Raw genomic sequence first — 13,100 nt, 5'->3', positions numbered from 1 at the left:
TGTTTGCTCATAAATTCTTCCCTCCTCTATAGACCTGACAGGTAAACTATTCCTTGCTCTCCCAATTTGCTAATGTTATTACTCTTTGTGTCTACATCAAATACTCCTTTTGACCTTATCTTGGTATATGGTGTAAGAGGTTATTCTGTATCTCGTTTCTGCCATACCATTTTCCAGTTCTCCCAGCAGTTTTTGTCAAATAGTGAGTTCTTATCCCAGAATCTGGAGTCTTAGCTTTTTATCAAATAATTATTTACTGTAATCATTTACTATTGTGTCTTGTGTACCTAATCTATTCCACTAATCCACCACTTCCTTTCTTAGCCAGTACCAAATGGTTTTGATAATTGTAGCTTTATAATTTTAGATCTGGTAGGGCTCGACCACCCTTCTTTGCATTTCTTTTTCTTAATTCCCTTGATAATCTTGACCCTTTATTCTATTGGATGAATTATGTTATTATTTTCTCTAGCCCTGTAAAATAACTTTTTAGTAGTTTGATTTGTATGGTACTGAAAAATAAATTAATTTAGATAGAATTGTCATTTTTATTATATTAGTTTGGTCTACCCATGAGTAATTGATATTTTTCCAATTTTTTAGATCTTACCTTATTTGTGTGAATAGTGTTTTGTAATGGTGTTCATATATTTCCTGGCTTTGTCTTGGCAGAAAGATCCCCAAATATTTTATAATTTGATACTTCCTTCAATCTCTTTTTCTTCTCTTATTGCTCAAGGTAACATTTCTCATACAACACTGAATAATAGTGGTGATAATGGGCATCCTTGTTTCACCCTGATCTCATTTGTGATTCAGAAGGGGTTCTAGCTTAACCCCTTTACAGATAATGTTTGCTGATGGTTTTAGATGCTACTTATCATTTGAAGGAAAGCTCCATTTATTCCTATTCTCTCTAGTGTTTTCTAATAGGAATGGCTGTTGTATTTTGTCAAAAGTTTTTTCTACATCTATTGAGATAATCATGGTTTTTGTTGGTTTTGTTATTAATATAGCCAATTATGCTAATAGTTTTCCTGATATTGAACCAGCCCTCCATTCTTGGTATAAATGACTCCTCATCATATTGTATTATCCTCATGATAAATTGCAGTTTTCTGTTTACTAATATTTTATTTAAAATTTTTGCAGCAATATTCATTATGGAAGTTGGCATACAATTTTCTTTCTCTGTTTTGGCTCCTCTTACTTTAGGTAATAGGACCATGACTAAAAGCAAGCCCCACTGTGTGATTGTTACAGGACAATCTAGTTCCTCTACCTTTATAGTGATGGGTAATGGAGGCATCCTTGAACTCCTGGGGGATAACCTTCTCTTGCCATGTAACATTGAAAATTTCAGTCAATTTTTGTATGAGTGATGGACCCGCTAACCCCCTTCTAAATCACATTTTAAATAGAATCAACACCAGGTGCTTTGCCAAATGAAAGGAGCCTAATGCTATTCAAAAATTCTTTCACAGTGATGTTAAAGTCTTCAACCTGAAAAGGCTACAAGCCAAGACCAAACTGGAGGGAGTGTTAGTGCATGATTTTTTCATTTGCTGATTGTTGTGTACTTAATGCAGCCTCTGAAACCAAGATGCATCAAAGTATGGATTGTTTCTCTGCTGATTGTGCTAATTTTGGCTTAACAATTAACACCAAGAAAGCACAGATACTCCACCACAACACCCATACATGGAATCATGGGTACATCAAGTGGAGAAGTTTTGAATGCTCTAGACAAGTTCACTTACCTTAACAGTATACTTTCTAGGGATGTATACATTGATAATGAGGTTGATGCACACACTGCTAGAGCTAGTTCAGTGTTTGGGAGGTGTAACAATAATGTTGCTTGCAGCTCTTGTGGGGGTGTAAGACCAATAACACCAGCACACAGGAAGGCTGCTAGCTCAGGTCCTTTGATCTACTTTTGTTTCAATAATCCAGCTAGCAGCTACAGCGGCGGGGGTGGGGGTGTGTGAAATCAACAATCAGCTCGCAGAACACTGCAAAAGTCCAGGTTCTTTTTATCTGCTTTATTAAGGAAAGCAACGTTAAGGGGTTACCAAGCTTACTTTAATTCAGCATACAAATACCATTCACTTAATTCAGGTGAAAAAGCCAGCACCTTGAACTTCAGAGCAAGTACAAACAAATTACAAACATCGACAGACAGACCAAATACAATTCATAGTTACCAACATCTAAGTTCAGCCCGGGAGCTCATAATAAGGGCTGGCCCAGAGTCACGTGCACCACCACTGTTTGTGGGTCAGAGCTCTGAAAAAGGGAAAGCCAACCCCTGGTTTTATGTCTTTTTCAGGGTCAAGGGTGAGTCACACTTGCGACTCACCCACGTGACCTAAAATCGTCACAAAGAGGCAATTTAAACCCACGTGGTCTAAAAGCCTCTGATGTCCCAAACATGCCACTCAAACCCATGTAAACTAGGCCCTCCCCTGAGGCAAGGAGGTCACCAAGGACCCCCAATCTAATCAAGGAAACAAAGGCCAAACTCTTCAAGGGAAATTGGTTGAACTGAGTGCTAAGAGCCCATTTTGATTGCCAACACAGCTTTTCTAAAGGAAAGCAACTTTAAAGGGGTCAACAATCTTACTTCAATCAAACATATATTTATATATGTATATATATGTATATATATATATATATATATATATATATATATATATATTTATATATGTATATACCATTCACTTAGTTCAGGGGAAGGGTCAGCACCCTGAATTTCAGAACAAATACAAACAGAAATTACAAGCAAAAATTATCTAAAAAGAGCAAATAACACAAATCAGCAGACAGGGCTTCTAGCTGTCTATCGATAGCAATACATACATAGTTACCAGAAAGCGAAGCTTCAACATCTGGGTTTTCAAAGCTGGGGGGCACCTTACTACCCAGAATCTCATCTGGCTACATCATATAAGCACTCTTCCCATGAGTAAGCCCCAAAGCAAAATGCTAACCTCAGAGTACGTATGCACTTCTTCGGGGTCAGAGGGCATCATAACCCTTATTACTTGGGTTCATGGGACTTAGGCTTCCATGTGACTTAAGTAGGTCATATGGGCTTACTAATGAATGGGAAACGTCTTCCCATCAAGCAAGAAATACATTAACAATACAGGAGACTCCAATGGGAAGTGTGGGAAAGAACAGGTATTTTACCACCCAACTGAAGGTCTACAGAGCTGTTGTGCTGACCTTGCTGTTTTATGTCTATGAAACCTGGACTAGTGCCATGCCAAGAAACTAAATCACTTCCATTTGAATTGTCTTAGGAAGATTCTGAAGATCACCTGGCAGGATAAGATACCAGACACTGAGGTTCTTTCTTGAACTAAATTTCCAAATATTCAAACTCTACAGCAGAAAGTGCAGCTCTGATGGACTGACCACGTTGTTTAAATGCTTGCTTAACATATGTTTGCCTAAAAGACTCTTTTATGGAGAACTCACATAGGACAACTGCTCAAATGGTATTCCACTCTTAAGGTCTCTCTGCAGAACTTTGGAACTGATTGTGTGACACGGGAAACACTGGCACAGGACTGCTTAGCATGGCATGCCCTTATCAGAGAGGGTGTTGTGCTGTATTCGCAAAGCAGAATTGAAATAGCTCAAAAGAAATATGAGATGTGCAAAGTTAGAGACTCCACCCCAAATGTTCACATGGCCTATCTGTGCCTGACCTATGGTAGAGCATTCCAAGCTTGTATTGGTCTGATCAGCCACAAAAGGATGCATTGTAACTTGACTCTAACATAGTGATGTCATTTTTCCTCTTCGAGAACAAAGGACAACAACCAACCACGACCATTAGCACCATATTTGTGACATAAAAGGAATTTGGTAGGAGTCCACATATTTTTCCAAAGAGTTTATATAGTTTTGGAATTAATTTTTCTTTTAATGTTTCGTAGAATTCACTTGTAAATCCATCTGGTCCTGGAGATTTTTTCTTAGGGAGTTCATTTATGTCTTGTTCAACTTCTTTTTCTAAAATGGGGTAATTTAAATATTTTATTTCCTCTTCTGTTAATCTGGGCAATTTATATTTTTGTTAAGATTCATTCATTTTGCTTAAATTTTCAGATTTATTGGTATACAGTTGGGCAAAACAGCTCCTAATTATTGTTTTAATTTCCTCTTCAATGTTGGTGGATTTACCCTTTTTATTTTTGTTACTGGTAATTTGGTTTTGCTCTTTCTTTCTTTTCTTTTTTTAAAAGCAAATTAACAAAAGGTTTAGCAATTTAATTGTTTTTTTTATAAAACCAGCTTTTAGGTTTTTTATTAATTTATTTTTAGTTGTTAAAATTTAAATTTTATTAATCTTTCCCTTGATTTTCAGAATTTCTAATGTGGTATGTAGTTGGGGATTTAAAATTTGTCCTTATTCTAGCTTTTAAAATTGCATGCCCAATTCATTGATTTGCTCTTTCTCTATTTTATTCATGTAAGCATTGAAAGATACAAAATTTCCCTCAAGTACTGCTTTGGCTGCATCCGGTTGATTTTGGTACGTTGTCTCATTGTTGTCATTCTCTTTGATGAAATTATTGATTATTTGTATGATGTGTTGTTTGACCCACTCATTCCTTAGGATTAGATTACTTAGCTTCCAATTAGTTTTTAATCTATCTTTCCATAGCTCTTTCACATGTAATTTTATTGCATCCTAATCTGAAAAGGATGCATTTACTATTTCTGCCTTTCTCCATTCAATGGTGAGGTTTTTATGCCCTAATATATGATCAGTTTTTATGTAGATGCCACGTACTTCTGACAAAAAAAGGTGTCATCCTTTGTATCCCCATTCAATTTTCTCCAGAAGACTATCATATCTTACTTTTCTAAAATTCAATTTATCTCTTTAATTTCTTTCTTGTTTATTTTGTAGTTATACTTATCTGCACAACTTTGTGTAGGGTTAAGGTTTTTAATCCACTCTGCTATCTGCTTTCATTTTATGGCAAAGTTCATCTCATTCACATTCACAGTTAGGATGTCTAACTGTGTCTTTCTCTCCATCTTATCCCCCCATTTATACTTTTTTTATCTCTTTCACCATCTCCCTCCTCACCAGTGTTTTGGTTCTGACATCACATCCCTCAGTCTGTCCTCCCTTCTATCAGCCCCCTTCCCTTTTCTTTTCTTTTTCACCTGCTTCTTCTGCCCTCTTTTCTTTCACCCTCTCTATTTTCTTTCCCCTTTCTCCTCCTACTTCCCTATAGGGTAAGGTAGATTGCAATACCCAACTTAATGTGCGTGTTATTCCTTCTCTGATATCATCAAATCTGATGAGAGTAAGATTCAAACAATGCTCATCCCCTCAATTCCTTCCCTCTACTGCAATAGGTCTTTCATGCCTCTTCATGTGATATAATTTACCCTATTCTGCTTACCCCTTTCCTCTTCTCCCAGTATAATCCTTTTTTCACCCTTTAATTTAATTTTCTAAAAATCACATCAAAGCCAACTTCTACCCACACCCTCTGTCTAAGTATACTCCTTCTAACTGCACTAATAGTTCTTAATCTTAGTAATCTCCCTAAGTTCTTAAGAGTTACAAGTATCATCTTCACATGTAGAGATGTAAACAGTTTAATCTTATTGAATTTCTTCTTTTTCTTTCCTGTTGATCTTTTTATGCTTCCCATGAGCCTTTTATGGGAAGACAGAACTTTCTGTTCAGCTCTGGTTTTTTTATCAGGAATGTTGATAGTTCCTTATTTCACTGAATATTCATCTTTTCCCCAAAGGAGTATGCTCAGTTTTGCTGAGTAGTTGATTCTCAGTTGTAATCCAAGCTCTTTTGCCTTCTCAAATCCATTGATATAGAAGCCGCTAAAACAGTGATTCCTTGATATTTGCATATTTTTCTTTCTGGTGCTTGCAGTAATGTCTCCTTGACATGATAGTTCTAGAATTTGGCTACAATATTCCTTGGAGGTTTCATTTTGGGATCTCTTTCATGAGGTGATTGATGGATTGTTCAATGACTATTTACCCTGTGGTTCTAGGATATCAGGGCAGTTTTCCTTGATAATTTCTTGAAAGATGCTGTCCAGGCTCTTTTTTTATAGTGGCTTTCAGTTATAACAATGCATCTTAAATTATATCTTATGGATCTATTTTCTAGGTCAGTTGTTTTTCCAATGAAGCATTTTCTATTTTTTTCTATTTTTTCATTCATTTGATATTCACAGATTTTTGACGTTTCACAGAATCATTAGCTTCCATTATTTTATTCAGTCAGCTTTTGTACCTTCTTTCCCATTTGGCCAATTCCACTTTTCAAGAAGTTGTTTTCTTCACCCAACTTTTGTGCTTCCTTTTCCAAATTTCTGATGCTTTTTCATGATGTTCTTGCATAACTCTCACTTTCTTTCTCAAATTTTCTTCTACGTCTCTAAATTGATTTTTAAAGATCTTTTTTGAGCTCTTTCAAGGGTACTTTTCAGGCTTGAGATCAATTTGCATCCCCCTTTGAGGCTTCACATGTAAGCTTTTTTTGACTTTGTTATCCTCTTCTGAGTTTGTGTTTTGATCTTCCCCGTCACCATAGTAGCTTTTTATGGTCAAGGCTCTTTTTCTTTCCTTGATTGTTTTTAAAAGTTGAGGTCTACTCCTGGGGTACAGAAGGCACTGTCCCAAGTATCTTACACTGGGGGCCATGGGCCTGGTCACTGGTTTTCTGCGCTGAGGATAATGGTGCTTCAAGTTTGCCTTCAGCACTAGGGTGACCCAGCCTATTCACATCTGTTGTGTCCTGGGTCTTGGGGGCTGGCAATTTGCCTGATGTACTGGAGCTGGAGGCCTCACAGCTGGCCTGTTGTGCCACTGACCTGCTGAGCCAGAACCATAGGGCCTCTGTTGCTGATCTGTGCTATTACTAAAAGACTCTATTGGCTTGCCTAGACACCACCAGTGCTGGATTGCATTTCCCTTTTACCCCAATAAGACAGACCTTTCCTGAAGTCCTTCTAAGTTACCTTGGGGTGGAAAATTGTTTCATTCCATCTTTTTGTAGGTTCTGTCACTCCAGAATTCTTTTAGAGGTTTGATTTAATGTTGTTCCCAAGGGAAACTGGGGAGAGCTCAGGCAACTTTCTGGCTTCTCTCTGCCATCTTGACTCCACATTCTGTATTTTCAATTTTTCAAACTTTTTTATATAAAGCCTTTCTGGCTTCAACAATAACTTTTCAGCAAAATTACAACAGTTATTATTATCGCAATTCTGTAGATAGGAAAATTGAGACTCAGGAAAATTAAAACATGAAAAATGTTGTGGTGTTCCTAAATGACAGAGACAGAATTAGATCCCAAGCATTCCTGTTTCTAAGTTCTGCACCTTGTTTTCTACACCATAGTTCCTCACAAAATATTTGGAGACTTTGCAACTTAGAGAACTCAAGATAAAGAGAAAGAAATGAAAAATTTAGTTCACACAATACATGAACTAGTGTGGTCTAATGCAGAAATGTCAAACACACTCCAGGAAGACCACATTGTGGCCCATGACATTTCTGAGTCTGACTTGAACTGGATTAAAATGTAATTTGAAATATTTAACAAATTTAATGAATGTATAATAAAGCACCAAAAATATTACATTAAACAGGGACTCTTGTGCATAGCTCAATGGCCTCTGCTTCTATTTGTGCTTGATATCACTGGTCTAATGGAAGGAAAGTGGATCTGAAATCATGAGACATGAATTTAAGAACTGATTATGTCACTTGTAATCTGTCACCAAAATCAGAATACACAATATCTGGATCATAACATTCTGTTCTAAAAGATGAAAGTGCTTACATACATGATCACAGAGGTCCTTTCTATCATTATGTCTTATAATACTGGATTCAAATGTTCTTGCCCTTCTCCCATATGCTTCTGGAAGATATTTATTTATCATTGTGTTAGGACAGGATGCTGGTGGGTGGTATGGTTAAGGACAGTGTGGCATAGGAGATGTTGCTGTCTCCTATGCCACAGAGCATTCCAACCTTTGAGGACTTGGGAATCACAGAAGATCAGCACGAAAGGACTGATGGTTGGGAACCATGCAGCTAGGAGATCTGAAGCAGCCACGACCCAAGGCTGATACTTGTCAATTTTAAACAGGTAAAATGACAAGGCAGAATTAATGGAATAAAAAGAGACATATGTGCTCGCTAGCAGGAGGATAGCCTGGGTGGCTCTTTTCTCAGGGAAAGTTTTGGAAGAGAGATGAGGACTGTGAATATGTTTGACTTGCTGATGGTGTCTGTGCAGAAGAAGCACTAAGTAGGCACTGGACCATATCATGAAAATGACACACATAACATCAGGAATAGAATAGACAATTGCAAAAAGTATGGCATTAAAAGAGGAAGGAGCTAAAACTGAACAGTATCCCAGATGCCATATCTTTGTGTTATTTGTTATGTACCTTGAGTTATGCATAGACCCAAGCAAAATGAAATTTATCAGCAGGTAAAAGCACCAGCAGAAGAAGCAGGAAGGGACAATACACTTTGGGGCTTGGATTTTGAGGTCTGTCCACCTGGAATTACTGGGACTGACGGTGATGAGCTGAAAACCACTCAAGAGGCAGGTGATGCTGAGGGAAACACTTCGGGCCATACTATGAAGATAAATGATAAGTTTACACACAACATGATCTGAAAAATTTTTGATGCCTAAACAGACAATCATCTGAGGGATTCCCTTGAAGAGAAGCACTTTTGAGTTGGCCAAGGCTAAGTGGGCAAAAATGCACTCTATGGGCCTCAGCCTGTGACCAATGAGTAAAGTGTAACCATATTGGCCCAAGAGGAAGAAATTCCCAAGAATCCCAACTCCCATCTGAGTAAAGAAGAGAATGCCCAACACCAGGTCACTAAACATAATGTTCTCCAAGACTTGGGAAGAACTGTGGTCAGTGGTGACAAATCCTAGGGAAAAAAGAGAGATTTGTTTAATTTCTAAATGGTATTATTTAAGAGACTGGGTTTTCATTTGGGGAACATTGGAATAACTTGTATGTTGGGCTGGATTCTGATATAATTGAGGGGGAAGGGAGTGGGATGATCCACTGAGAGTGGTTTGTATTTCCTATATTTTTCCTTGTTAGCCAGAATGTGAAAGTTAGTAAAATATTAAGAGAAAACATAGTCATGATACCAGAAGTTCACCTTGCAATCTGGAGCCTTTTTCTCTTTGGTCATTTTGACCCAAGTGCTGTCCCAATTTACAAGTTCAAACCTGAAAGCCTAGGTGGGTAAGAATGTTGGCACAATTCATTCTTAAAATATGCTAAATAAAAATAAAATAATAAAAATGACACCTTAACATGGGAAATTACCATAGAAAGTCATGTGACACTGGGGAAGACAATAAACTGCTCTCATTCTCAATCTCCTGTCCCATTAAATGGGATAATAGTAACTCCTTTACAAGGGTTTTGTTGGGATCAAATCAGATAGTCTAAGAAGTGGATTGCAAGCTTTAGGGCATTATAAAATATATTAATTTAGTGTTGTTATTATTAATGAGTATTCTTAGTTGTAATTCAGCAACTTAAGCTTTGAAAAATGATGAAATTTAATGGCTTAGATGTAAGGCAAAAGTTATATCACATTTTTGTTGCAATAAAGACCATGAAAATTGTTTTGAATCTTAAGTAGAGAATGTTTGAGGAATCACAGAACTCCTCCAACTGCTTAACCAAATAAAATATCTTTAAAAACAAGAGATATTCCTTTCTGCTGCCAAAATTTTGATAGTTCATTCATTTTAATTAAATCCCAAAGCAACAAAAAAAATCTAAATTGCTCAATTTTTGTACATTAAATGTCAATTTAGGTGCATCAATATAAAGGGATATCATATTTCTTTAAAAGAGAGAAATATGAAGAACGAGTAAATTAATAAATAAGCATTTATCAAATACAAATTACTTTCTATGTAATGTCCAAGGTGCTATAGATACAAATTAAAAAAGGGATAATTCTTCCCCTCAATTAGCTTTAGTCCTATCAAGAATACAAAAACATGTGAAAGTGATATAAATGAGAAGTATAACAGCATATGCAATGTGTACATTTTTTAAAAGACAGAAATAGAAGGGCAGAAAATATGGGAAAGTAATAATAGATATAACAGTGCAAGAACAGCAACAACACTTATAATTACCAACAATAATATGAGCTAGCATTTAAACAGTGCCTACCATTTGTTAGTCCCTTTGCTAAGTGTTTTACCAACAACATCTTAGCACTGAGCAAATGCAAAGCTTATTATATATAATATGTAACATTTTATTATTTTCTCTACATAATTACCTAAAATTGCTCATTTTTATTCTGGTGATTAAGTATTGCTGGATTCTCCTTGCCCTTGAGAGTGGAACACATCTTCTAGTTGATTCTCCCAATCTGACCAATCTTCAGGCAAGGGCCAAAAAATCGAATTAATCTTTTGTTTGGTCATGATAACCCATAAAATAGAGAAAATACAAAATGTCCCTCATCGCAGTCCAGTAACTTCTGTTTCTATGGTGACAACAAGAAAATGACAGAAAGTGGGGGTAAATGCACTAAAAATTTTTTAAGGCTTTAGACAATCCGGAACCATTACTTTACATCTTTTTCTTCTAAATGTGAAGTGCTAATGTAGTGATCAGAAAAGGGGTCCAGTATTGGTAGAAATGGATTGTATCAGCATTGATATTCTTGCTACAAATTAAGCCAGAAGAAAAAAGGAATTTGGAGCTAAATGAAAGCCTGGTTCAAAGGTTCTTTGTGAAGTATCAGTGAAGTAGGTGACAATTTGTATCCAGAAGCAGGAAACATCACATCATGGCACATTGGCAACAAGACCATGATAAAAAGTAACTGGAACTTGTACATCAGTCACCAAGTATAATCTTTTTTCATACATTTAGAGTTGGAATGCACCTTTGAAGCCACTTAGTCAGTCATTCAATAAACATTTATTCCATATTTCTTATGTACCAGACACTGTGCTGAGAGCTGGGGATGCAAAGAAAGGCAAAAATCCAGTCCTTGCTGTCAAGGAGCTCACAGTCTAATGGGGAAGATGATGTGCAAACAACTATGTACAAAAAGCTATTTATTGGATAAATGGGAGACAATCAATAAAGGGAGGGCACCAGTATTAGGGGGATCAGGAAAGGCTTTAGGTATTTTCTGTAAATTCTCACCTAATGGGGTATTTTTTGGGAATTTTAAAGAATACAGTGATGGAAAGAGACAGAGATGAGAAGAGAAATAACTTGAGGAATGGGGGATAGATAGCGGAAATGCCCAGAGCCATGAGGTTGAATGCCTTGTTTGAGAAAGAGTAAGGAGGCCAATGTCACAGATTCACAGAGTACCTTTAAAGGGGGAGGGGAGGAGAGGCTTAAAGATGCAAGAAAACTGGAAAGGTAAGAAGGGGAGGTTTTGATGGACTTGGAATAACCAAGAGAGGAGTTCATATTTGGTCCAGGATTTAATAGGTAACCACTGGTTTTTATTGAATGGAAGAGACATGGTCAGCTCTCATGGTTCAGGAAGACATGTTTATGAACTGAGCAGGAGATGAACTGGAGTAGGACAACCAGGTAGCACACTACTGTAATAATTCAAGAGTGAAGTTTTAAGATCTTGTTCCAGGGTTGCTGCAGTATTAGAGAAAAGAAGGGGTTGTATAGAACCAATGTGGTAAAGGTAAAATGAAGGAGTTGTGTCAAGAGATTAGATATGGGTGGGGGAGAGTATAGGTAAGAAAGGAAGCAACCTACTTTATGAGCCTGGATGAGCAAGAAGCTGTTGGTACTCTAAAAATAATAATACAAGGTACAAAGGTAGCTCAAAAAGACTCATGGTGGAAAGAGCTATCCACATTCAGAGAAAAAATTATTCAGTCTGAAAGCAGATTGAGGCAAATTATTTGCTGTCTTTTTTCCCCTTCTTTTTTGGTTTTGTTTCTTTTCTCATGATTCATTCCATTGGTTACAATTCTTTACAACTTGACTATTGTGTAAATAAATAAATTTAATGTGAAAGTATATGTAGAACCTATATTGGATAATATGCCATCTTGGGGAGAGAGGAGGAGAGGCAGAGGGAGAAAATTTGGAACTTAAAAACTTGTGGAACTGAGTGTTGTAATCTAAAAAAAAAATTAAAAATAATAGGGATGTTAAGAAGAGGGGAGTGTTTTGAGGGAAAGATAATGAGTTCAGTTTTTGACATGTTAAATTTAAGATGTTAATAGGGAACCCAGTTCAAAATGTCATACAGGCAAATGGAGAAGTATGATGAGACGACAGCAGAGAAGTTAGGGCTGGATAGGTAGATTTGAGAATCTTCAGCATAGAGATTATAGTATAATCTGTAGGAGCTGATAAGTTCACCAAGTGAAATATTATAAAGGGAGAAGAAAAGTGGGCTCATGAGAGAGGCCCGCAGTATGCCAATGTTTAGCAGGCATGGCCTGAATGAAGATTGAACAAAGGAGACTGAGAAGGAGCAGTTAGGTAGGTAAGGGGATTACTAGGAGAAAACAGAGTCATGAAAACATAAAGAATATCAAGGAGAGAAAGGTCATCTACACTGTCAAAATTGGCAGAGGTATCTATAGAGATTTTGAAAAGTCCATTCAAAATGGTAATTAAGAGATTGTTAATAACCTTAGAGAGAACAGATTCAGGTGAATGATAAGATTAGAGGCCAAGCTATAAAGAATTAAGAAGTGAGGAAGAAGAGAAGAGAAGGGACATTGTATAGACAGCCTTATCATAGAGGTGAACAAAAAGCAGGAGACAAGATAAGGAATGATCTCCAACCAGAATAGATAGATCAAGTGAGTTTTGTTGTTGTATTGTTGTAGATATGTTTGCTGAGGGTATGTTTGTGGGCACAACATAAGCAGCCGGAATATGAGGAGATTAAGCATAAATAAGAAAATGAGGAGTAAAGAGAGATAATATACTATAGAGGACAAAATGCAAGGGGACTTCTTGTACATGCAGAAATTTTTGCCTTACAAAGGAGAGGGAAAATGTCTTAATGTG

The 13,100-nt window shown here is 36.8% G+C and overlaps 1 protein-coding gene across 1 annotated transcript; it reads right to left on the bottom strand.

Moving 5' to 3' along the window:
- Window positions 1-7,948: 7,948 nt before the first annotated feature.
- Window positions 7,949-8,926, bottom strand: LOC118836239 (vomeronasal type-1 receptor 4-like). The gene has a single exon (XM_036743577.1). The coding sequence runs from the start codon at window positions 8,924-8,926 to the stop codon at window positions 7,949-7,951; it is 978 nt and encodes a 325-aa protein (XP_036599472.1).
- Between the last annotated feature and the right edge of the window lie 4,174 nt (window positions 8,927-13,100).

The sequence above is a fragment of the Trichosurus vulpecula genome, chromosome 2 (assembly GCF_011100635.1).
Source record: "Trichosurus vulpecula isolate mTriVul1 chromosome 2, mTriVul1.pri, whole genome shotgun sequence".
Taxonomy (NCBI): Eukaryota; Metazoa; Chordata; class Mammalia; order Diprotodontia; family Phalangeridae; genus Trichosurus; species Trichosurus vulpecula.
Note: the sequence above shows the minus strand (reverse complement) of the source record. Positions and strands in the feature narration are given on the sequence as shown.

What these genes read in the sequence shown, in the direction of transcription:
- LOC118836239 (XM_036743577.1), bottom strand. Translation starts at nt 8,926, where the DNA reads ATGTTTAGTGACCTGGTGTTGGGCATTCTCTTCTTTACTCAGATGGGA.